Below are 26,117 nucleotides of genomic sequence, written 5' to 3' on the forward strand. Positions count from 1 at the left end.
GTGCATAGATTTTGCTAGGAACAATGTTAGAGAAATGGGGAAAAGATTCCCTAAGTTCTCCGTTGTCCTAGTTCATGTTTCAGTAAAATCTCTCCACAGGGACCACACAGCATACCTTCAGCAGTAAAACTGAATGTCCCTTTTTCATCCTGTTAGTCTAGTTGGCCTTAGGAAAGTATCTCCACTTTCTCTATATTATTATTCTTTGTCACTTTATCAAAGCATGGTTTCATTATTCTGCCTCTCTCACTATTTTAGAAAAAAAAAAAAAACAGTGCTAAACCCCAGTATGCTCAAAAGCTTACTATTATAGTCATCACTGGGAAATTCCCTTTTCACTTAAAATGGCTGAGAATAGAAATAGGAATCTGATTATTCCAGCGACCTGGTTAGCAAAGCGTGGGGACAGGCCATCGATTTTTGGAGAATTTGAATTAAGTCTCTCTTATTAGTATTAAAACTAGACTGAACACTTTTTTTTTTTTTTTTTTTTTTTTTTTTTGTGGTACACGGGCCTCTTACTGTTGTGGCCACAGGCTCCGGACACGCAGACTCAGCGGCCATGGCCCACGGGCCCAGCCGCTCCGCAGCATGTGGGATCTTCCCGGACCGGGGCACGAACCCGCATCCCCTGCATCGGCAGGCGGACTCTCAACCACTGCGCCACCAGGGAAGCCCTAGACTGAATATCTTTTAATGATTGAGAACGTGTTCATGAATATATAGTGTGTTCATTCATTCACCAAATACTTATTGAGGCCCTAGTAAGTGCCCAGTCACTGTTCTCTTTGCTGGGGCTCCAGGTATCGTGAATTAATTAAGCTGATGTGATGTTTGCACTCACAGAGGTTGCTATTCTGACCATCAGTCTGTTAAGGGATACCATGGATTTAAGAGGTGTAAGATCAGGATGAGCCAATCCTTAACTAGCAGCTTGTTTTCAAATGAAAACTCTTGATTTTAGCCCCTTAATTCAGCTGTCCCCAACCTTTTTGGCACCAGGGACTGGTTTCATGGAAGACAATTTTCCACGGATGGGGGGTGAATGGGGGATGGTTCAGGCAGTAATGCGGGTGATGGGGAGGTTGGTTCCGGCGGTAATGCGAGCGATGGGGCCGATGGTTCAGGCAGTAATGCGGGTGATGGGGAGCGATGGGGAGCGGCAGATGCAGCTTCGCTCACTAGCCCGCTGCTCACCTCCTGCTGTGCGGCCCGGTTCCTAACGGGCCAGGGACCCTTAGCGGTCTGCGGCCTGCGGTTTGGGGACGCCTGCCTTAATTCATCATTTTCTTCTTCACCATTAACATATAAGCGCTAAAAATGTTCTGTTCACTGGAGCTTTCGTGTTTATTCCAAAGGCCTTGACGTTTGTTTGATAGTATAGTCCTACTTTTAAACAGAGTGAATATTAGGTTAGAAGCCAGAATGAACCACTTTTCAAACCAGTTTAAAAAGTGAATATAATTAGAATAATTCTCACATGACACATAGTCTCTGGAGGAAATACAATTTGTAACCATATAATATTGATGTTGCTGGCAGCATCTTTTGTTTACCCATTGCTTATATAGATTTGAATGGCCATACTTCTAAGTTTAGTGGTAATTTATATATACTTATAAAATCCTTTGGTCATTGTGGAGGGGCTCCACTCCCAGGTCTCCTTGGTCCACATTGATTGGAGAGGACCATTCTGACTTGGTGTCTGCAGAGAGTCCACTAGCTTGTGATGTCATTGCCTTCCAAGTTTTCTCGCTATTTTTTTGGAGCTTTTGCATAAATATTCCATGGCAGTTTTCATTTTTGAATAAAACAAATATGAAGAGGATACAATAGCTTTAACTCTGCCCATAGGGCTTCAGCAGCTGCAGAAGTCTCCGTGATGCAGCAGGTGGGAGGGGACTGCCGTGGCTTCTGTGCACGAGAGCAGACAGATGTTCTCTCCGGGACACCCCACAGAAGGAGCAGGGCAAGGGTTTCAGACCCTGCTTTCCTACCTATGAACAGGTCGCCTTACATTTCTGGTAAAGGGATAATACCTGCTTTGATACCCTTATGGTGTTGATATGAAGGTCACATGATGCATGGACTTGAAAGTTCTTTGTAAGAAAAAATTATGCAGGGAGGTGGGTAGTTTTCCAACCTTCCTTGTGTTGCAAATTGGAATAGCTAAAGAGTTTATTCCCTGGGACCCAGTGTCCTATGGAAGCTTCAGAGAGGGCCCGGCACCCTCTTCAGGACTCCTCTTCATCCTTGAGCTGGGGATGCTCAGGGTGCTATTCCTGAGGCTGTCTCCTTCTGGTATTGACATCACGAATCATCACTTTTGAGCCATGGATCTGGCTGTTTTTTAGTAAGGGAGATCTGGCTCACACTGCTTTCAGTCTATTCCATTGTACATGGTGTGCTTTGTGGATTTGTAAGCATGTAAGTGTATCTGAATGAACTGCTCTACGCAAGTCTTTTTTTTTTTTTTACATCTTTATTGGGGTATAATTGCTTCTCAATGGTGTGTTAGTTTCTGCTTTATAACAAAGTGAATCAGTTATACATATACATATGTTCCCATATCTCTTCCCTCTTGCGTCTCCCTCCCTCCCACCCTCCCTATCCCACTCCTCTAGGTGGTCACAAAGCACAGAGCTGACCTCCCTGTGTTATGCGGCTGCTTCCCACTAGCTATCTATTTTACATTTGGTAGTGTATATATGTCCATGCCACTCTCTCGCTTTGTCACAGTAAGACAGGAATAAAGACACAGACCTACTAGAGAATGGACTTGAGGATATGCGGAGGGGGAAGGGTAAGTTCTACGCAAGTCTTGATTAACTTCTTCATATTATTTTAACATTTTGGAATAAGAGCGAATCTTCGCTCACCCTTAAAATGAGAATTTTTATAAATGTGGTTCTTAGTATGTGTGAATGGTTTTAGAGTTGACAGTATGTTTTGGACACATGGAAGGATTTGAAAAGAAGTACTGATCTCTGGGGTGGTTGTTAAATTAATCAGCTGTTTATGCTAAATCTTATCTACTCAAGAACCAACTTGTGAGCTTTGATGTACTAAAAACAAAACCTAAACCTTCAGACAAGGAAAGGCTGTCAACTCTGAGCGGCACCAGTAGGCGGTGCTGACGGTCACAGAGGTCCCTTCAGTCCCCGGCACCAAGTCCTGAAAATGGTCTTGTTCCTGCATCTGTGCTTAGATTTGAGCTCTTTTAAAAATATTGATGACCCTGTAATGTCTGACAAGTGAAGAAGCAGTGAGCATGTTGAAAGTGCTAGTGAGAAAGGGCACATCCAGATTGTAATTCCTTAAAAAGCAAGTGGTGAGAAAACACTTTTGTGTGTCTACATGAGATCGATAGTTCCACTGAAGGAATACTGCTAAGGGACAAAGAATAACTTGTACAGTGTGTTGAAGGTATTATGTCCAAGCAGAGGACAGTAATTGGCAAGTGATGGGGGAAAATGCTTGACAAAATAGACCACACTTTGGGATATATTACTTAGAAGAACAACGTCAGATATCTATTAGCCTGACGCTAATTCAGGAGACAACTAAGAGTTTGTTCAGGAGCTGATCGTGGTGGAGGTGCTGCTGATGAAACCTTGGTCCAAAGCTCTGCTAGTGGCAAAAGCCCAGGTCCCTCTGAAACACATGAGTGGAGAAGCAGGGGCTGCAGCATTGTCTACGGCACTTGAGGAGGTATCCGTGGAGCACAGTCACCTGCCTCCTAATTTTCAGCATAGAAGAAACATCCTTTTTGCAAAATAATGCCCCACAGATCTTATATCATTGAGGGAAGGGAGAGTGAGCCTGTTTTTAAAGTTCACAATTCTTATAGTGGAAATGTATTCAGAGACCAGAAGCCTGAGCCCTTCAAAGCCATCTCGGACTTTTGAACAGACAGACATACAAAACCTGTTGGAAGAGTTCTAATCTGTTCATCAGTAGAGGGACTGGTTATTGTCCTATTCTGCTTTAGATGCAGGGCAGCTACATATCCTTTTATAATACCAGAATAAGGAAAAAATGGGACAGAATATGGCAAGTAGCAATTGTGAAACCTATAGGATTCATTACTTTGCCAAGTAATAGGTATAAGAAATCTTTTGACCTGCAACTCATGATATCATGACAATATTGATATAGTGGAAAAAGCATGAACTCTGGCACAGGCTGGCTGTGTGATCCCAGAAAGCTGCATAACTCCTCTGAGATTCAGTTCCTTCACCTGAGAATGAGCGTAATGTTGCCCCTCCAACAGCGATGTTGTGGGCAGTGAAGATGATACTTACTAAGGCCCTGATGCAGAGCCTGGGTAGGACAGGCTCCAGTGACCCTCAGCCATCAGGGAAATCAGCATTGACTGTACTCCCGTGATCAGTAAATGACCTCAGCAGAGAGCTGGAGTCCAGGGCTACCAGCGATTGCTGTGGCCAGCTTTATCAGCTCAGATAGAATAGAACAAACAGGCAATGGTCAAAACATCATGTAAGTTCATCTTTCTCCCTTGTAACGTCCAGGATGGGTGTTCTGGTCTAGGAAGGCTCAGGTCTGCACAGCCGTTCAGGGACTCAGGCTTTGGAGGCTCTGCTGTTTTTCTAGTAGCATGACTGCTGACACCATTCCAGCCCAAAGAAGGGGGAAATGGCCTGGAGACACATGTGAAGGAGGTTTTAAGGGCCTGGATAGAAGTGGCCAATACCAGTTATCACCTGTATTATTTTGGAGATAATTATTCACATGGGCACCTAACTGCAGGGGCAGGATTGAGGTAGCCATGCTGGTTCGTTTCATGGCATAGAAGTGACCCTAAAGTACCCACTGTGCTCCACGCTGAATCTTGGTACAGACCTTTGGCTGAAACTTTGCAGGCAATTTCTCTTCTATGCCAGGACCCAGGAAGGAGTCCTCAGGCACAAGGCTCATGAGTCGTGGTACCGTGGGTTGAGGGTGTCTAATATCGGCCACACAGGTCACATGGCTGCCATGCTGGCCTTGGCCCAGACTGCACTCAGGCCAGGGACCGGGTGACTGGGGCCAGTGTAACTGACCTGGTCTTACGAGCCGCCCCGTGTGCTGTGCCAGCTCAGTCACTGAGCCAGAGGGGTTGGCAGGTGGCCTACAAGGATGGTCCCAGGGAATCCAGGCAGCAGAACTAGGAATCCCATTGACAGGAGCTGGCTCCTAGGAAATCCATTTAGAGCAGCAGAAGCCGGAACTGGGAAGTGGGGGAAGTGGGGGGACAGGGAGGAATGTGAGCGGGCAGGGAGGGTGGGCAGGGCTCCCAGGCACTGGGTGTTCCAGGTATGTCTCCAGCCCTAGAAGGGGAGAGAGGCGAATGCAGTTAAGTGGCCGAAACTAAGGCATTTCTCTGGTCCGACCTAAAACACGGGTTGGGGTAGAGCAGGGATTAAGAGAGAAAGAAGGGAATTGAGATTAAGGAGTAGTGTTGATGTCTTAAAGTCATCCCAGGGACCTTGGGGCCAGCTGGGAGCAAGACATGAGCAAACCACCAGCTCCTGGCTGCTGGGCAGTGATTCATCTCTAACCCTACTGAGTGCAGAGGCTGGGACTTCATATACCTGCCCCCTCAGTCAGGATGGGCTCAGGAGCTCACTTGCTGGTGGGAAAGGGATGGATCCAGTTGTGGGGGGGGCAGCATTTGGGAACATCGACATGAGGGAAGCATTAACAGATTATCTTCTGGAATTGCACTGCAGCTCTAAATGGCATAAAAATGTGTTTCATTTAATTTTTAGTTGCCCTCCAGTTCCTCAAGAAGTGTTCACCAAATGTTGGCAGATTCTATCAGTCGTATGAAGGAATATGGATTTCACCAGGTAAAAGACTTACCTTCCGTCTCAGGGGCTAAGTGCAGAGCCAGTTCCACTAATGTTTCACAAATTGTTTTATTAGCCTCATGCAGAAATGAAATTAAGCAGCAGACTGTGAACTCTGTCTTTGAAAAGCTTGTGAGCACAGCTGTTCATCTTTACCTGTTTATCTGGAGTTGGAGAGTCTTGAGTATCATGGAAAGGATGTACCAGGACGTATCTGCTCGTCAGGACATATCGGACTCCTCCCTGAAGATCTGACGTGAGATAGCATCCCGGACAGAGGCAAACGCTGGGGAGACTGATTTCAGAGAGAGAGAAACGAAGCATGAAACTTGGCAGAAATCGTGAATTCACATTAGGTTCCCTAGGTGTTCACTCTTTCTCGAGCCGTCCCTTTGCGCTGAGCAGCTGCTTGGGTCACTGTGTCCACGGTGCCCGCAGGGCCTCCAGGTGCTCAGGTCTCCGGGTCCATCCGGACAGGGACCTCTCTGCTCCCTCCGTCCTACCGCCGTGTTACCATACATGCGGCTCAGGATAACTGAGGCAGAGACTGGAAACCCTGTAGGGTTTGGCCCACAGATGGTCTGAAAAAGTGGAGCGAGAGATGAGGCTGTAAAATTTAGGTTCTGGGGGCCACAGGCTGGGATGGAGGCTGTCAGGAGGTGGCTGGGGCCAGTTACCTTGGGTGGTGACCCAGGCCCGGACTGCTCACACGTTTAAGGCGTCAGTCATGGGGAGGCCTGGAGCTGTGGGCCTGGTGTGCAGACGCTGATGTAATACATGCCTCTTTATAAAACAGCAGCAATAGTCCCTAAAGGAACTCCCCAGTGACCCTGCCCTGATTACATTATGTCATTTTAAATGAGGGCAGGTGAGGAAGAAAGGACAGAAGATCTGTGTGTTCGTTCAGACGACCTATGTTGAGTTCCTCCTGCGTGCCAGGCTCTGCTGTGGGCACTAGAGACACAGTGAACGAAACAGATAAAGTCCCTGCCCTTGGAAAGCTTCTACTCCTGATGGGGAGACAGATGATACATCTGTGTGTGAACTCAGGTCCTAAGAGCTCTGCAGGAAAATCACGCAGGATAAGGGAGCTGAGGAATGCAGGGAGGGTGAGAATTGGATTTTATAGAGGTGGCCAGAGAAGTTGACATTGGAGCAGACACCTGAAGAATGAGGGCGGGGTGATGGGGATGGCTGGGGAAGTGTGTTCCAGGCAGAGGGAACAGCACGTAGGAGGGCACAGAGGCAAGAGCTCTTGGACATGGTGGAGGAACGACACAGAAGTCAGTAATGAGGCAGAGTGAGGGGCTGATGAGGGAGCTGGTGGGAGTATTTGCATCAGCAGCCCGGGACGAGCGGCTTTGTGTCAGGGACCTTTGACAGCTCTGTCTTCCCATCTCTGGCTCCACACCCCGGCCCCTGGGCTTCTGGACCAGTGTCCAGGCTCAGCCCTGCTGCCCCTCCACTCCCTGGCCTTCATCCTGGACCTGTGTGCTTCAGCAGAACACTTCTAAAGAAGAAATGATGGTTTTCTAAACAGAGAAAGTAAAGATCAACTTGTAAAGACTTTTCTAAAAGTAAATTTTCTGGAGGAATCCTTGAGAAACTCGGGACAAGTTCTTGAGTGTTCTAGCTGCTTTGAATAAAAACAGCGGCCAGGGTCAGCTCTCATCTGCTGTTACTCTGTGAAACATTAATTTTTGTCTCCTTTCTCACTGTGCCCATACATAATGACACTGTGGATGAAAAAGGAGTGAGACTTACTAAACACAGCTCTCTCAGACACTGGAGTGTCAACTTAGCAGCCAAGTACCGCCCGAATTATTATTTACTTAATATATTTCTTTAAGTAGACTCACTTTGTAAACTTCTTGCTTTTCCTAAGCAACAGTATCCTTAGTATAACAGTATGCTATGATAGCATAGTTTAATATTGTAGCTATATTTTTCTAATTATTTAAAATCATTTAAAAATATGCGTGTGGAAGACAAACAAAGCTCCCTTTGAATTTTTTTCTGTTTGAGCTTAGTAATTTCTACCAGCACTTTTGATATTTTCAGGCTTGCCAACAGCTTCAATAAGGCAATGGCAAATTTTAAGTCATTTCAAACACCAAAAGCTGCTCTTTGGTTTTTATAATATTGACTAAAGAAGGGGGGCTTAGCTCTAGGCAGGAAAAGAATGTAAGAAAAAAAGTGAAAACAGTGAAACCACAAAAGTTTCGTTGCATCTGAGGTGAAGTGCATAATATGAATTATCACCATCTTCTGTGCTAACTGTGCTTTAATGGTGATTGAAACCAGTTTCACAGCATCGAGGTACATATTTTACTTGTGGTGAAATAATTTAACCACAAGGAAGTCTTTATCTCTCTATAGGAAAACACAAAAGAAAAAAGCCATGATTTCTGTGGTGCAGAGCAAAGCACGGCCAGTCTTTCCCGCCCCTCAGCCTGTTTCATGACTCAGCTGACGAGGCTTTTTGCCGCACCAAGTTGTAAATTCATTTTTCTCATGAACACTCAGAAGGTTGTCCTCAAAGAAACAAAGGAATTTTTAAGTGCTTTGGTGTGTTAGTTTTCTCTTTGGTTAAAAATGAATTCCCTTGGGTGTACTTAGGCTACAGAACTGTACATGTCAAAATGGTTAAGATGCTAAACTTAGTGGTATGTATATTTTACCACAATTTTTAAAAAATTTTAAATGGTAATTTTATGTTATATGTATTTTACCACAGTAAATAATATTGTAAGACCACTATACTTCAATAAGATATTCCCTTTTTAAGGAAGACTCATGTTTCTTATTCTATATTTTTCCTTCTCAAAAAGGATGCTTTTAAAAGATATTTTTTTATATTTTATTTTTTCTTTTCTTTATTGAAGTACAGTTGATTTACAATATTGTGTTAGTTTCAGGTGTACAACAAAATGATTAAGTTTTTTTTCAGATTACATTCCATTATACATTATTATAAGATATTGAATATAATTCTCTGTGCTATACAGTAAATCCTTGTTGTTTGTCTGTTGTATATATAGCAGTTTATATCTGTTAATCCTATACTCCTAATTTGTTCCTCCCTCCCTCCTTCCCTCTCCCGTTTGGTAAGCATAAATATGTTTTCTATGTCTGTGAGCCTGTTTCTATTTCTAATCTATTTTATATATAGATTTATTTGTACTACTTTTTAGATTCCACATATATGTGATATATAATATTTGTCTGTCTCTGTCGGACTTACTTCACTAATTCTGATAATCTCTAGGTCTATCCATGTTGCTGCAAATGGTAATATTTCATTCTTTTTTATCGCTGAGTAATATTCCACTGTGTATAAATATCACATCTTCTTAAGCCAATCATCTGTTGGTGGGCACTTGTGTTGTTTCCATGTCTTGGCTATTTTAAATCATGCTGCTATGACCATTGGGTGCATGTATCTTTTTGAATTAGAGTTTTCTCCAGATATATGCCCAGGAGTGGGATTGCTGGATCATATGGTAGCTCTATTTTTAGTTTTTTAAGGAACCTCCATACTGTTCTCCATAGTAGATGCACCAATTAACATTCCCACCAACAGTGTAAGAGGGTTCCCTTTTTCTCCACACCCTCTTTAGCATTTATTATTTGTAGACTTTTTGATGATGGCCATTCTGACTGGTGTGAGGTGATAGCTCATTGTGGTTGATTTGCATTTCTTTAATCATTAGCGAAGTTGAGCATCTTTTCATGTGCCTGTTGACCATCTGTATGCCTTCTTTAGAAAAATCTGTTTAGGTTTTCTGCTCCTTTTTTGATTGGGTTGTTTATTTTTTTGATATTGAGTTCTATGAGTTGTCTGTATATTTTTAATATTAACCCTTTGTTGTTTGCATCGTTTGCAAATATTTTCTCCCATTCCGTAGGTTGTTTTTTCATTTTGTTGATGGTTTCCTTTACTGTGCAAAAGCTTATATGTTTGGTTAGGTCCCATTTGTTTATTGTTTGCTTTTATTTATTTTGCCTTGTGAGACTGACCTAAGAAAACATTGGTATGGTTTATGTCAGAGAATGTTTTGCCTATGTTCTCTTCTAGGAGTTTTATTGTGTCGTATCTTATATGTAGTTCTTTAAGCAATTCTGAGTTTATTTTTGTGTATGGTTTGAGGGAATATTCTAATTTCATTGATTTACATGTAGCTGTCCAGCTTTCCCCAACACCACTTGTTGAAGAAGATGTCTTTTCTCCATTGTACAGTCTTGCCTCCTTTGTCAGAGATCAATTGACCATAAGTGCGAGGGTTTATTTCTGGGCTCTCTATTCTGTTCCATTGATCTATGTGTCTGCTTTTGTGCCATTACCATGCAGTTTTCTTACTTTAGCTTTGTAGTATAGTCTGAAGTCTGGGAAGATTTTTGCTCCAGCTTTTTTCTTTTTCCTCAGGATTGCTTTGGCAATTCTGGGTCTTTTCTTGTTCCATATCAGTTTTACAATTATTTGTTCTAGTTCTGTGAAAAATGTCCTGAGTGTTTTGATAGGGATCACATTAAATCTGTAGATTGCTTTGGGTAGTATGGCCATTTTAACAATATTTATTCTTCTAATCCAAGAACATAGGATATTTTTCCATTTCTTTGAATCATTTTCAGTTTCCTTTATAAATGTTTTATAGTTCTTGGTGTATAGGTATTTTACCTCCTTGGTTAAGTTTATTCCTAGGTTTTTGTTTTTGTTTTGACATGATTTTAAAATCATGTTTAAATTTCATTGTTAGTGTAAAGAAGTGCAACAGGTTTCTGTGTATTAATCTTGTATCCTGCTATCTTGCTGAATTCATTTATTAGTTCTAGTAGTTTTTGTGTTATGACTTTAGGGTTCTCTATATAGAGTATCATGTTATCTGCAGATAGTGGCAGTTTTACTTCTTCCCTTCCAGCTTGGGTACATTTTATTTATTTTTCTTGTCTGTGGCTGTGGCTAGGACTTCCAATACTATGTTGAATAGAAGTGGTAAGAGTGGGCATCCTTGTCTCGTTCCTTTGGGAAGTCTTTCAGCTTTTCACCATTGACTATGATGTTGACTGTGGATTTGTTGTAAATAGCCTTCATTATGTTGAGATATGTTCCCTTTATACCCATATTGATGAGAGTTTCTATCGTGAATGGATGTTGAATTATGTCATGTGCTTTTTCGGCATCTATTGAGATAATCATGGGTTTTTTTGTCTTTTCTTTTGTTGATGTGGTGTATCACATTGATTGATTTGCATATGTTGGGCCATCCTTGTGACCCTGGAATGAATCAAACTTGATCATGGTATAGGATCCTTTTTATGTGTTGTTGGATTCAGTGTGCAAATATTTTGTTGAGGAGTTTTGCAGCTATATTCATCAAAGATATTGGCCTGTAAATTTCTTTTTTTGTAGTGTCTTTGGTTTTGGCCGCAGGGTGATGGTGGCTTCATAGAATGAATTTGGGAGTGTTCCCTCTTCCTCAGTCTTTTGGAAGAGTTTGAGAAGGATCAGTGTAAGTTCTTCTTTGTATGTTTGGTAGAATTCCCCAGTGAAGCCATTTGGTCCTGGACTTTTGTTTGCAGTGAGTTCTTTTTTTAGCTACAGATTCTATTTCACTTCTAGTGATCAGTCTGTTCAAATTAGCTGTTTGTTCCTGACTCAGCTTTGGTGGGCTGCATGTTTCTAGAAATGTGTCCATTTCTTCTAGGTTGTCCAACTTGTTGGCATATAATTGTTCATAGTATTCTCTTATGATTTTTTTATATTTCTGTGCTATCAGTTGTTATTTCTCCTCTTTCATTTCTTATTTTGTTTATCCGGGTACTCTCTCTTTTCTTCTTGGTGAACCTGGCTAGAGGTTTGTTAATTTTGTTTATCTTTTCAAAAAAACCAGCTCTTGGTTTTGTTGATCATTTCTATTTTTCTTCTGAGCTCTATTTTATTTATCTGCTCTCTGATCTTTATTATTTCCTTCTTTCTGTTGACTTTGGATTTTGCTTGTCCTTCTTTTTCTGTTCTTTTAAGTGGTAGGTTAGGTTATTTATTTGAGATTTTTCTTATTTCTTGAGGAAGGCCTGTAGTGCTATGAACTTCCTTCTTAGAACTGCTTTTGCTGCTTTCCATAGATTTTGTAAGGTTGTGTTTTCATTTTCGAGCTTTCTATTCTCTTCCATTCATCTTTATGCCCATTTTTGTGCCCATACCATGCCTAGTGCCTGCCTCACTGCTGGAAACTGCCAGAGTCCCTCACCAGTGTTTGTTTTTGGTTTTTTAAACAGAAGAAAGAATCTGTGAAGAAAACACAAGATGAAGAAGTAAAACAAATAGATGAAGAGAGAACCAAGCAGATTTATAAGAGCTGGAAAGAAGATTCGGAGTGGCAGGCCTCTTGTGAGTACCCAGAGGCCTCCATAACAGTGACACTAAGCTAGTTTGTTCACAGAATAAGATGATCCATCTAGGAAGCACTTAGAGTGGTTGTTGAGAGATTTTTTTTTTTTTTTTTTTTTTTTTTTTGGTTATCCCGCACCGGGGCACGAACCCGTGTCCTCTGCTTCGGCAGGCGGACTCTCAACCACTGTGCCACCAGGGAAGCCCGAGAGATGTTTTAACACTAAACTATTACTCGAAGGCTACAGAGCCATCCAAATATTGAATAGCAGAAAGGTTCTCATCTAAACATTGAATGGCAGAAAGGTTCTCAATTCATCTTTGTACCATCAAAATTATGATGTATGTATATGATGAAATGGTATTTAGCTATGAAAAAATGTTTTGGAAGAGTGTTTAAAGTCCTTGGAATGTGTTTATATCTTTTTAGCTTGGAGAAGAAAAATCATTATAAAATAGTATGAAAAATATCCCTACTTAAAAATGTCTAAGTATATGAGGGAAAAGAAGTGGCAGGTTAACATATTAACATTAGTTTTCTTGGAGAGGCAGGATTCAAGGTTATTTATTGGAATTCTTCTCGTTTTTCTTTATTTTTCTCAGTTTTCAACAGTGAACACATCTTAACTTTGTAATCAGAAGAACACAGGTGTAACAGGCTGGATGTGTCAGCATCCCTTCCCCACCTATGGCTCAACCCTGCCCCATTCTGACTTAGCACTGCCCAGAGATCATCCTCCTAGGGAGAGGCCAGTGCAGATGAAGGCAGAGCAGAGCATGTGTGAGGATGCTGGGAGGATTTGGGTTTGAAACAGGATTAGAGCTTCCATCTGACTTGGACAAAGACACCCTAACTGCCCAGTCATCCCTTGAAGCAACAGGAGGAGAACAGGGGCGGCCGTGTTTGCAGAATGTTGGGAATTCCATCACAATGAACACCATTAAAATGACAATTTTTGTGAAGTGAAAATGTTTACCAGATCCAATCACTTATATGCAGTGAAATCTTAGTGTAATGGAAGACTTCAGGCATTTCTGTGAAATCAAACATAACAGATTCTGATCAATAGTGTCTGAAGTACAGATACACTCAGTAAAGCTTATTCTTACATCCTGCGTTAGGGTCTTTAATGCTAGGCTTTGCTGGTGCCTGTTCATTGTTACCAGAGTCCGTTCTGTTCACTGTCTGAGGTGCTGATTCTTCTAAACATCTCCGTGGCTCATGAGGGCCTTTCTCAAACCCCACTCTTTTTCTAGTGCGAAAATCCAAGGCAGCTGATGAGAGGAGGCGCTCCCTGGCAAAACAGGCGCGGGAGGACTACAAGAGGCTGTCCCAGAGGGGGAGAGGCGGCGAGGGGCCACTGAGCCCCCCCGGCGGCCCCCAGAAGCCTCGGAGGCCCCCCCTTCCACCCAAGCCTCAGTTCCTGAGCCCTTCGGGACACCCCTGCAGACCTCTCAGGTAAGAAGCCATGCAGGTGGCTTTAAGCATAAGTGGTGAAATGGCTGATTAAAATAGATGAATTGCGTGGCCGCTGCGGGGAGAGAGCCTACTGGTGCCATTCAATCCGGCTCCACCTCTGAGTCTGTGATTCTGAGACACCTGGGCAGCACTTCATCTCCCCTCATCTGTAAAATCCCCGCTGTGGGTACCATTAACACAGCCAGGAATTTCGTGAAGATGCTCAGCGAGGTCCTGTGCCGCCAGCCCAGCTCACCCCCACATGGTGACAGCCAGTGAGGGGCGGGGGGACAACTGGGGGGTCATCACAGTAGGAACCCAGGCTTGCTGGGCTTCACATCATGAGCAGAGATACATTTCCTCTGCTCAGGATTAAAGATTTGATGATGATTCTCATTCTGGGATATACAACCAAGCTCATAGATTGAGAATTTGGAAATGTTTCTTTTCTTTTTTTTTTTTTAATATCTCTATTGGAGTACAATTGCTTTACAATGTTGTGTTAGTTTCTGCTGTACAACAAAGTGAATCAGCTATATGTATAAATACATCCCTATATCCCCTCCCTCTTGAGCCTCCCTCCCACCCTCCCTACCCCACCCCTCTAGGTCATCACAAAGCATTTAGCTGATCTCCCTGTGCTATGCAGCAGCTGGAAATGTTTCTTTTTTAAATGAAGACTTTATTTGGCCATGGTGGTCCCTTTACCTCCTAGGCTGTGGGGGGAATTAGGCAGAACAATTTGTTTTGGAAAATCCCTGAATAAAACTACAGTGCAAACCCACAGCCAACATCATTCTCAATGGTGAAAAACTGAAACCATTTCCACTAAGATCAGGAACAAGACAAAGTTGCCAACTCTCACCACTATTATTCAACATAGTTTTGGAAGTTTTAGCCACAGCAATCAGAGAAGAAAAAGAAATAAAAGGAACCCAAATCGGAAAAGAAGAAGTAAAACTGTCACTGTTTGCAGATGACGTGATATTATACATAGAGAATCCTAAAGATGCTACCAGAAAACTACTAGAGCTAATCAATGAATTTGGTAAAGTAGCAGGATACAAAATTAATGCACAGAACTCTCTTTCATTCCTATGCACTAATGATGAAACATCTGAAAGAGAAATTAAGGAAATGCTCCCATTTACCGTTGCAACAAAAAGCATAAGATACCTAGGAATAAACCTACCTAAGGAGACAAAAGACCTGAATGCAGAAAACTATAAGACACTGATGAAGGAAATTAAAGATGATACAAACAGATGGAGATATACCATGTTCTTGATTTGGAAGAATCAGCATTGTGAAAATGACTATACTACTCAAAGAAATCTACAGATTCAAGGCAATCTCTATCAAACTACCAATGGCATTTTTCACAGAACTAGAACAAAAAATTGCACAATTTGTATAGAAACACAAAAGACCCCAAATAGCTAAAGCAATCTTGAGAAAGGAAAATGGAGCTGGAGGAATCAGGCTTCCTGACTTCAGACTATACTACAAAGCTACATTAATCAAGACAATATGGTACTGGCACAAAAACAGAAATATAGATCAATGGAACAGGTTAGAAAGCCCAGAGATAAACCCACGCACATATGGTCACCTTATCTTTGATAAAGGAAGCAAGAATATACAATGGAGAAAAGATAGCCTTTTCAGTAAGTGGTGCTGGGAAAACTGGACAGCTACAGTTGAAATTAGAATGAAATTAGAACACTCCCTAACACCATACACAGAAATAAACTCTAAATGGATTAAAGACCTAAATGTAAGGCCAGACACTATAAAACTCTCAGAGGAAAACATAGGCAGAACACTCTATGACATAAATCACAGCAAGATCCTTTTTGACCCACCTCCTAAAGTAATGGAAATAAAAACAAAAATAAACAAATGGGACCTAATGAAACTTAAAAGCTTTTGCACAGCAAAGGAAACCATAAACAAGACAAAAAGACAGCCCTCAGAATGGGAGAAAATATTTGCAAACAAAGCAACTGACAAAGGATCAATCTCTAAAATATACAAGAGGCTCATGCTCAATATCAAAAAAGCAAACAACCCAATCCAAAAATGGGCAGAAGACCTAAATAGACATTTCTCCAAAGAAGATATATGGATTGCAAACAAACACATGAAAGGATGCTCAATATCACTAATCATTAGAGAAATGCAAATCAAAACTATGATGAGGTATCACCTTACACCAGTCAGAATGGCCATCATCAAAAAATCTACAAATAATAAATGCTAGAGAGGGTGTGGAGAAAAGGGAACCCTCTTACACTGTTGGTGGGAATGTAAATTGATACAGCCACTATGGAAAACCATATGGAGGTTTTTTAAAAAACTAAAAGTAAAACTACCATACGACCCAGCAATCCCACTACTGGACATATACCCTGAGAAAGCCATCATTCAAAAAGAGACATGTACCACAATGTTCATTGCAGCACTATTTACAATAGCCAGGACATGGAAGCAACCTAAATGTCCATCGACAGATGAATGGCTAAAGAAGATGTGGCACATATATGCAATGGAATATTACTCAGCCATAGAAAGAAACAAAATTGAGTTATTTGTAGTGAGGTGGATGGACCTAGAATCTGTCATACAGAGTGAAGTTAGTAAGAAAGAGAAAAACAAATACTGTATGCTAACACACATATATAGAATCTAAAAAAAAAAAAGGTTCTGAAGAACCTATGGGCTGGACAGGAATAAAGATGCAGACGTAGAGAGTGGACTTAAGGACACAGGGAGGGGGAAGGGTAAGCTGGGACAAAGTGCGAGAGTGGCATGGACATATATACACTACCAAATGTAAAATAGATAGCTAGTAGGAAGCAGCAGCATAGCACAGGGAGATCAGCTCGGTGCTTTGTGACCACCTAGAGGGGTGGGATAGGGAGGGTGGGAGGGGGACTCAGGAGGGAGGGGATATAGGGATACATGTATACATATAGCTGATTTACTTTGTTATACAGCGGAAACTAAAACAACATTGTAAAGCAATTATACTCCAATAAAGATGTTAAAAGAAAAATGCAGTGATACCACAGCAGAAACCCCCATCCTTATCTTCACTAAATATAAAATTATTTTCTCCTGGTTATTGCTATTACATGATTTTTTCATATTTTGGTCTGGAGAAAGATGATATTTAAAATGACCAAGAGAAATCAAATATTGATTTAATGAAACACAACTGTCTAAATCCTTTTCCTCTGAAATAAAAACTAAAAATCCTTCTCTGTTAGGAGTATGGAAAAATAAAAAACAAAGATCTCCTTTTGTGTGGGGTCAGTAGTTATCTTCAGGGCTTTTTCCTAATGGGGATTCTGTCCTCAGAGGAAGCAGGAGATGGACCATTTCCTCTTCTATGATTATTTATACTTACTCAGTTGAAAGGTTCCATCTGGGGACTTGGGGACCAGCACTAACTGACCATGTTCTACAGAGTGACAGTTTGGGGAACGATTTTTTCCTTATGACAACAAGAGAGGCCCCTTAACGTTGTGCCTGGGGCACGGAGTGTGAACTCCCGCGCAGGTGCCTCCCACACCCGAGCCTGTCACTGTGTCGGGCCGCAGGTCCCCGCAGGCTATGTGCCTCTCCAGGCTCCTCCAAGGGTGGAATACAGCTTGTCATACACCCACAGTATTTTTAGAGCACAACTTATGTGACTGACAGCAATGAAGGTGCCTTTTTTTTTTTTTTTTTTTTTGGAGGGGTGATTCATCACCCCGGACGGACACCACCACATTGTAAAGCAATTATACTCCAATAAAGATGTTAAAAGAAAAATGCAGTGATATCACAGCAGAAACCCCCATCCCTTATCTTCACTAATTATAAAATTATTTTCTCCTGGTTATTGCTATTACATGATTTTTTCATATTCTGGTGTGGAGGAAGATGATATTTAAAATAACCAAGAGAAACCAAATATTGATTTAATGAAACACAACTGTCTAAAGCCTTTTCCTCTGAAATAAAAACTAAAAATCCTTCTCTGTTAGGAGTATGGAAAAATAAAAAACAAAGATCTCCTTTTGTGTGGGGTCAGTAGTTATCTTCAGGGCGGAAGGAAGGCAGGCCCCTTGGGACGGCCCCAGATGGCAGCGCTGTCATCCGTCCCCCACCCAGGGAGGGGCTGGTGTGGCCTCTTTGGGTGGCCGGAAGGTCTTGGGCTGAGTGACCTTGAGCAGATCATCGTTCTCCGCAGTGATTCCATTTATCTGAGCCTCACTTTCCTCATCTGTTAAGTGAAGGGGTGGGACTTTGTGATCTTGAACTTAAAAGTCGACCCATGCGGTTAAGGCTGCAAAGTGGGTCTGTTGGGGGCTGAGCAGAGGTCAGCTCGTAAAGCACGTCTTCATTCGACCCTCGAAGCTAGACTCATCCAAGACGTCTGTTTACCCAGCGCCTGCCTCACCGACCTCTCCGTTTCTTGAACTTCAAGAGAAGGAGGTGGCTTCCTGCCTCGATTGGCTTCCACGAGGTCTGTGGTTGGGTTGGACTCACTGGTCCCGTAGACAACAAAAGCTTTTTTTTTTTTTTGGTTGCACGGTGAGGCACACCGGATCTTAGTTCCCCAACCAGGGATTGAACCCGTGCCCCCTGCAGTGGAAGCACGGAGGGTTAACCACTGGACTGTCAGGGAAGTCCCAACGACAGCTTTAAGACAGAGATCACATCCTCTCGTGGAACACACTTGTCCTAACGGGTATCTCGGTTTGAGTTATGTTTAAGGCTACTCTCTTTTCCGTAGGATCGTCTCACACATAAATAAAGCCACAAAAACAAGCTCCCAAACACACAGCATGGCAAACTCCTCTAAAAAGAACCACGTTATCTGCGGTAGGCTCATTGCCAAAGGGCTGCCTTTACAGGTACAGCACAGCAGCCTAGTTTTCCTGGAAAGTGCATGTTCTTTGGCGATTTAGGTTTTGTAATTGTCCATCCCCAGAGGAGCCCCCCAGCAAAGCCCTCCCGGGACCAGGTCCTTCCTTTCCATTCTGCTCTGAAGACACTGGGGGAAAGAGTGACGACAGCATCAGAAGATGAATAGAAAGAACATGGTCAGTGACCCGTCTGTCATGGTCAACTCCGCTGCCCCACATTGCCTGTTTTTTTTTTCCTTTTTAAGATAAGCAGTGAGGAAATCAGCCACTTTGTAGCTTCTGTGTCACTGGGCAGAAGATGCTGTCATCCCTGATTGAAAGGGTGGTAGCTTTTTTAACAGCAGGGAGTGAGAAATTCAAAGTGTTGGTGTTATTAAAAATCCTGATACTTCAACGGGCAGATCTGTTTGAAACAGTTGCTACAAGCTAGGAAGACACAGTCGGACTAAAAATCTAGTTGAAGCTTTGGTTAAAAAATAAGACTCTTGAGTTTTACATATAATTTATTAATTGTTATTGAGTTATTTTCATTTATACAAACATCATAGTTATAAACAAAGCAAATAATATGATACAATAAAATAAGGTAATAATAAATAAATACACAGCCAGGTAGTCAATGTAAATCATTATCTGCAGTTTTAAGAAGACAAAATTTCACATTTCTATCACAAAGAGAAGATGGATCACATCTTATCTTTTGGAAATATAATTGTTTATTTATCAGGAAGCCTGTTTTGAAATAGCGGCATGGAAGCTCTTCTTTATTGGTTTGCCATATTCCATTCATTGTCATGCACTCCTTTAATCACCCTTCCTAAATTACTGTTTTGGCCACCTAATCTTCCACCCCACAGAAGTTTCTATTTCACCCCTTTCTCTTAATTAGCTTTGGGTAAGGATGGGGCTGGGTAGGAGGAGACCAGGGAAGTGAGGGCTGCTGGGCCTTTGGCTTGTGGGGTGGGTGGAAGCTGCACGCTGTTGGTGAGACAGGAACCCAGGAGGATGCGGGGACTTAGGGGAGGGGCACAGTGCACTCGTTTGGGATATGATGAGTTTGAATGTTTTGGGGGGCCGTTGTGTGAAAGTATCCATTTGGCAATCAGATTAATGGGTCAACCCTCGAGATAATAGATTGGATCGTTAGCCCATAATTAAAAGCATGGAGGGGATGAGACTTTCCAGGGGTGAGTTGGGAAGATGGTAAGAGAGGAAGACCAGGCACAGAACCTGAGGGAGTGCCAGCCACCACTCAGCGCAGTGGCAGAGAGGAGCAGAGACCCCCCCATCTCTGTCCCAGGCTTGGTGGGTCCGAAACCTGCTGGGCATGCCAGCCAGAGGGAGAATGGCCAGATTGGTGGCTCAGATCCAGAGGCTGTCCACCCCCTGGCAGATTCTTTCTTGCTCAGGGAAGGTCAGTCTTTGTCCTGTGAAGCTTTTAACTGATTAGATGAGGCCCACCCACATTATGGAGGATTTTCTCTCCTCGTTTAAACATGATTTTTCTTTTCTTTCTTTCTTTCTTTTTTTTTTTTTTTTGGCTGTACTGTGTCTTCATTGCTGCACGTGAGTTTTCTCTAGTTGCGGGGGCTACTCTGTTGCGGTGCACAGGCTTCTCATTGCAGCAGCTTGTCTTGTTGTGGAGCACGGGCTCTAGGCACGCAGGCTTCAGTAGTTGTGGCTCATGGGCTCAGTAGTTGCTGCTCACGGCTCTAGAGTGCAGACTCAGTAGTTGTGGCACATGGGCTTAGTTGCCCTGTGGCATGTGGGGTCTTCCCGGACCAGGGATCAAACCCGTGTCCCCTGCATTGGCGGGCAGATTCTTAACCACTGGACCACGAGGGAAGTCCCTAAACATGATTTTTCTAATTATGAAATATTTTAAACAAGAACAGTACAGAGGGAAATATATCTAGTGCCAGTGATGAAACATGTTATAGCTACTCTCCAGATACAGTGAATGTTAAAAACCATATTTACTTCACATCTGCTTTTATTAAGAAATAAATCCTGACAGAGAGAATTAAGGCTCCTTTTTTATTCCCTTTTTGATTCTATTTCATTCTCTCCTTCCCAATGGGTGAACCACTCTTCTGAAGCTGTCCTTTCCATCCATATTTTTATACTCTTATTATATATATGCATACCTGTGTATTTCTATAAAATATATTTTAAAAATATAAAACATAGGTATATGTATGTTTCTATAAAACAGAATATTGTGTTTAACGTTTACGTGGGTATCATGTTATAGACATTCTTCTGCAACGTGTGTTTTCTCTCAACATTATGTTATCTGGGTTTTTCTTTGTTTATAAATGTAGACTGGCTCATCCATTTTACCTGTAGTGCAGTGTTATATGATATATGTTATTTAAATATTTATAATACACACGCTATAAAACACGTAATGCTTTATTTGTGTTTAACGATGATATATATATTATTACACACACATATCATTATTCATGCATCCCTTCTCCTACATTTGGTACATTTTATTGCTATTGCAGAAAATGATGTGGTATACACCCTGAACAGGTCTCATTGTAGACATTCACGATAATTTCTTCAGGGTATACATCTAGAAGTGGAAATGCTGGGAGGTAGGGTATGTGCATCTTTAATTATATTAAATATTGCCAAATGCCTTCCAAAGTGATTATACAAAGTTATACTCCCACCAGCTATACTTGAGAGTTTTTCTTCCCATATACTTGACATACGTGGTATTGCCAGACTTCTTTGTTAATCTAACAGCCTGCGGTGGAACCACCTTAATTCAATTAGCATTGATTTGTTGTCCAGTTAGCCTTTTTTAAATTAGTTTGTAAAGAATTTATTTTTCCAATTCTTACATTAATTTCCATGAAAAGCCTTATATTGACTTCTTTATTGGTTAAAAAATCAAATATTATTCACCATGATTTTTTTTAATGTACTATTTTTTTAACATCTTTATTGGAGTATAATTGCTTTACGTTGTTGTTAGTTGCTGCTGTGTAACAAAGTGAATCAGCTATACTTATACATATATACCCATATCCCCTCCCTCTTGTGTCTCCCCCCCACCCTCCCTATCCCACCCCTCTATGTGGTCACAAAGCACGAGCTGATCTCCCTGTGCTATGCTGCTGCCTCCCACTAGACTATGAATTGTAAAACTTTTTTTTCTAATTGTATGAAGAATGCCATTGGTAGTTTGATAGGGATTGCTTTGGGTAGTATAATAATTTTCACAATATCGATTCTTCCAATCCAAGAACATGGTGTATTTCTCCATCTGTTTATGTCATCTTTGATTTCTTTCATCAGTGTTTTATAGTTTTCCGAGTACAGTCTTTTGCCTCCTTAGTTAGGTTTACTTCTAGGTATTTTCTTCTCTTTGTTATGATGGTAAATGGGATTGTTTCCATAATTCCTCTTTCTGATGTTTTGTTGTTAGTGTATAGGAATGCCAGAGATTTCTGTGCATTAATTTTGTATCCTGAAACCTTACCAACTTCATTGATTAGTTCTAGTAGTTTTCTGGTTGCATCTTTAGTACTTTCTAGGTATAGTATCATGTCATTGGCAAACAGTGAGAGTTTTACGTCTTCTTTTCCAATTTGGATTCCTTTTATTTCTTTTTCTTCTCTGATTGTCATGGCTAGGACTTCCAAAACTATGTTGAATAAGAATGGCGAGAGTGAACATCCTTCTCTTGTTCCTGATCTTAGTGGAAATGCTTTCAGTTTTTCACTATTGAGTATGATGTTTGCTGTGGGTTTGTCATATATGGCTTTTATTATGTTGAAATAGGTTCCCTCTATGCCCATTTTCTGTAGAGTTTATATCATAAATGGGTGTTGAATTTTGTCAAAAGCTTTTTCTGTATCTATTGAAATGATCATATGGTTTTTATTCCTTAACTTGTTGATATGGTGTATCACATTGATTGATTTGCATATATTGCAGAATCCTTGCATCCCTGGGATAAATCCCACTTGATCATGGTGTATGATCCTTTTAATATGTTGTTGGATTCTGTTTGCTACTATTTTGTTCAGGATTTTTGCTTCTATGTTCATCAGTGATATTGGTCTATAATTTTCTTTTTTTGTGATGTCTTTTTCTGGTTTTGGTATCAGGGTGATGATGGCTTCATAGAATGGATTTGGGAGTGTTTCTCCCTCTGGAAATTTTTGGAAGAGTTTGAGAAGGATCAGTGTTAGCTCTTCTCTAAGTGTTCGATAGAATTTGCCTGTGAAGCCATCTGGTCCTGGAATTTTGTTTGTTGGAAGATTTTTAATTACAGCTTCAATTTCATTACTTGGAATAGGTCTGTTTATATTTTCTAATTCTTCCTTGTTCCATCTTGGAAAATTGTACCTTTCCAAGAATTCGTCCATTTCTTCATGTTTGTCCATTTTATTGGCATATAGTTGTTTGTAGTAGTCTCTTATAATCCTTTTTATTTCTGTGGTATCAGTTGTGATTTCTCCCTTTTCATTTCTAATTTTATTGATTTCAGTCCTCTCCCTTTTTTTCTTGATGAGTCTGGCTAAGGGTTTATCAATCTTGTTTATCTTCTCAAAGAACCAGCTTTTAGTTTTATTGATCTTTGCTATTGTTTTCTTCATTTCTATTTCATTTATTTCTGCTCTGATCTTTATGATTTCTTTCCTTCTACCGACTTTGGGTTTTCTTTGTTCTTCTTTCTGTAGTTGCTTTAGGTGTAGGGTTAGATTGTTTATTTGAGATTTTTCTTGTTTCTTGAGGTGAGATTGAATTGATATAACTTCTCTCTTAGAACTGTTTTTGCTGCATCCCATAGGTTTTGGGTCATTGTGTTTTTGTTGTCATTTGTTTCTACGTATTTTTTTTTTTAAGTTTTTACTTCCCTTAAATGATGATAATAGCTACTCTTTTTTAAAAATTATTAATTAATTAATTAATTTTGGCTGCATTGGGTCTTCATTTCTGTGTGAGGGCTTTCTCTAGTTGTGGCAAGTGGGGGCCACTCTTCATTGTGGTGCTCGGGCCTCTCACTATCACGGCCTGTCTTGTTGCGGAGCACAGGCTCCAGACGTGCAGGCTCAGTAGTTGTGGCTCACAGGCCTAGGTGCTCCACAGCATGTGGGATCTTCCCAGACCAGGGCTTGAACCTGTGTCCCCTGCATTAGCAGGCAGACTCTCAACCACTGTGCCACCAAGGAAGCCCTATGTATTTTTTTATTTGTTCAATTTCTTCAGTGATCTCTTGGTTATTTAGTAGTGCAGTGTTTAGCCTCCATGTATTTGTGGTTTTTACCATTTTTTCCCTGTAATTGATTTCCAATCTCATAGGCACTGTGGTCAGAAAAGATGCTTGATACGATTTCAATTCTCTTAAATTTACTGAGGCTTGATTTGTGACCCAGGATGTGATCTATCCTGGAGAATGGTCCGTGTGCACTTGAGAAGAAAGTATATTCTGCCACTTTTGGGTGGAATGTTCTATAAATATCAATTAAATCTATCTGGTCTATTGTGTCATTAAAGCTTCTGTTTCCTTATTTATTTTCTGTTTGGAGGATCTGTCCATTGGTGTAAGTGGGGTGTTAAAGTCCCCTACTATTATTGTGTTACTGTTGATTTCCCCTTTCATGGTTGTTAGCATTTGCCTTATGTATTGAGGTGCTCCTAAGTTGGGTACATAAACATTTATAGTTGTTATATCTTCTTCTTGGATTAATCCCTTGATCATTATGTAGTGTCCTTCCTTATGTCTTGTAACAGTCTTTATTTTCAAGTCTATTTTATCTGATACGAGTATTGCTACTTCAGCTTTCTTTTGATTTTCATTTGCATGGATTATCTTTTTCCATCCCTTCACTTTCAGTCTGTATGTGTCCCTAGGTCTGAAGTGAGTCTCTTGTGGACAGCATATATATGGGCTTGTTTTTGTATCCATTCAGCCAGTCTGTGTCTTTTGGTTGGGGCATTTAGTCCATTTACATTCAAGGTTATTATCGATATGTATGTTCCTATTACCATTTTCTTAATTGTTTTGGGTTTGGTTTTGTGGGTCTTTTTGTTCTCTTGTGTTTCCCTCCTAGAGAAGTTTCTTTAGTACTTGTTGTTAGTTTGGTGGTGCTGAATTGTCTTAGCTTTTGCTTGTCTGAAAAGCTTTTGATTTCTCCATCGAATCTGAATGAGATCCTTGCTGGGTAGAGTAATCTTGGTTGTAGGTTTTTCTCTTTCATCATTTTAGGTATATCCTGCCACTGCCTTCCGGCCTGCAGAGTTTCTACTGAAATATCAGCTGATAACCTTATAGGGATTCCTTTAAATGTTATTTTTTGTTTTTCCCTTGCTGCTTTTAATATTTTTTCTTTGAATTTAATTTTTGTTAGTTTGATTAATATGTGTCTTGGTGTGTGTTATCTAGGGTTTATCCTATATCAGACTCTCTGTGCTTCCTGGACTTGGGTGACTATTTCCTTTCCCATGTTAAGGAAGTTTTCAACTATAATCTCTTCAAATATTTTCTCAGACCCTTTCTTTTTCTCTTCTTCTTCTGGGACCCCTGTAATTAGACCCCTGTAGTGCATTTAGTGTTGTCCCAGAGGTCTCTGAGATTGTTTTCAATTCTTTTCATTCTTTTTTCTTTATTCTTCTCCTCAGCAGATATTTCCACCATTTTGTCTTCCAGCTCACTTATTTGTTCTTCTGCCTCAGTAATTCTGTTATTGATTCCTTCTAGTGTATTTTTCATTTCACTTATTGTATTGCTCATCTCTGTTTGTTTGTTCTTTAGTTCTTCTAGATCTTTGTTAAACATTTCTTGTATTTTCTCAATCCATGCCTCCATTCTATTTCCGAGATTCTGGATCATCTTTATTATCATTACTCTGAATTCTTTTTCAGGTAGATTGCCTATTGCCTCTTCATTTTTTTGGTCTTGTAGGTTTTTACCTTGCTCCTTCATCTGTGACATATTTTTTTGCATCTCTTTTTTTTCCCTTTGTTTTATGACTGGGATTGTGTTCCTGTCTTACTGGTTGTTTGATCTGAGGCTTCCAACATTGCATTTTGTAGGCTGTTTGGTAGAGTTGGGTCTTGGTGCTAAGATGAGGATCTCCGGAAGACCTCACTCCAATGAATATTCCCTGGGGTCTGAGGTTCTCTGTTAGTCCAGTGGTTTGGACTCGGAGCTCCCACCCCAGGAGCTTCAACCCAACCCCCAGCTCATGAACCAAGATCCCGCAAGCCGCACTGGGTGGCAAAAAAACAAAACAAAGCAATGTAAAAAATAAAATTAGACTAGGAAACTAACAGCTATGTTAGAAAAAATATAAAAATTAAAATATAGATAAAACAACAACCAGAAGGTAAAACAGAACCACAATAGTGAAAAAGAGGAGGAGGAAAAAGAAAAGGTGGAAAAGGCATTGGTTGTGGAGGGTGGTGCCGAAGCAAGGGTGAGGTTTGGGCAGTGGACGGGGCCTATGCTTAGGACCCACAGGGCTGGAAAA

General features: G+C 41.0%; 1 protein-coding gene across 1 annotated transcript in view; it reads left to right on the plus strand.

Moving 5' to 3' along the window:
* The window catches only part of SH2D4A (SH2 domain containing 4A), a 69,299-nt gene that overhangs the window by 30,548 nt on the left and 12,634 nt on the right, over positions 1 to 26,117 (plus strand). The window contains exons 5-7 of the mRNA XM_024764977.1: positions 5,772 to 5,852; positions 12,129 to 12,240; positions 13,498 to 13,699. Of these exons, the coding sequence (XP_024620745.1) occupies positions 5,772 to 5,852; positions 12,129 to 12,240; positions 13,498 to 13,699 (395 nt within the window). The remainder of the gene's footprint in view (positions 1 to 5,771; positions 5,853 to 12,128; positions 12,241 to 13,497; positions 13,700 to 26,117) is intronic.

This window comes from Neophocaena asiaeorientalis, unplaced genomic scaffold (genome assembly GCF_003031525.2).
Source record: "Neophocaena asiaeorientalis asiaeorientalis breed wild unplaced genomic scaffold, Neophocaena_asiaeorientalis_V1.1 scaffold14, whole genome shotgun sequence".
NCBI lineage: Eukaryota > Metazoa > Chordata > Mammalia > Artiodactyla > Phocoenidae > Neophocaena > Neophocaena asiaeorientalis.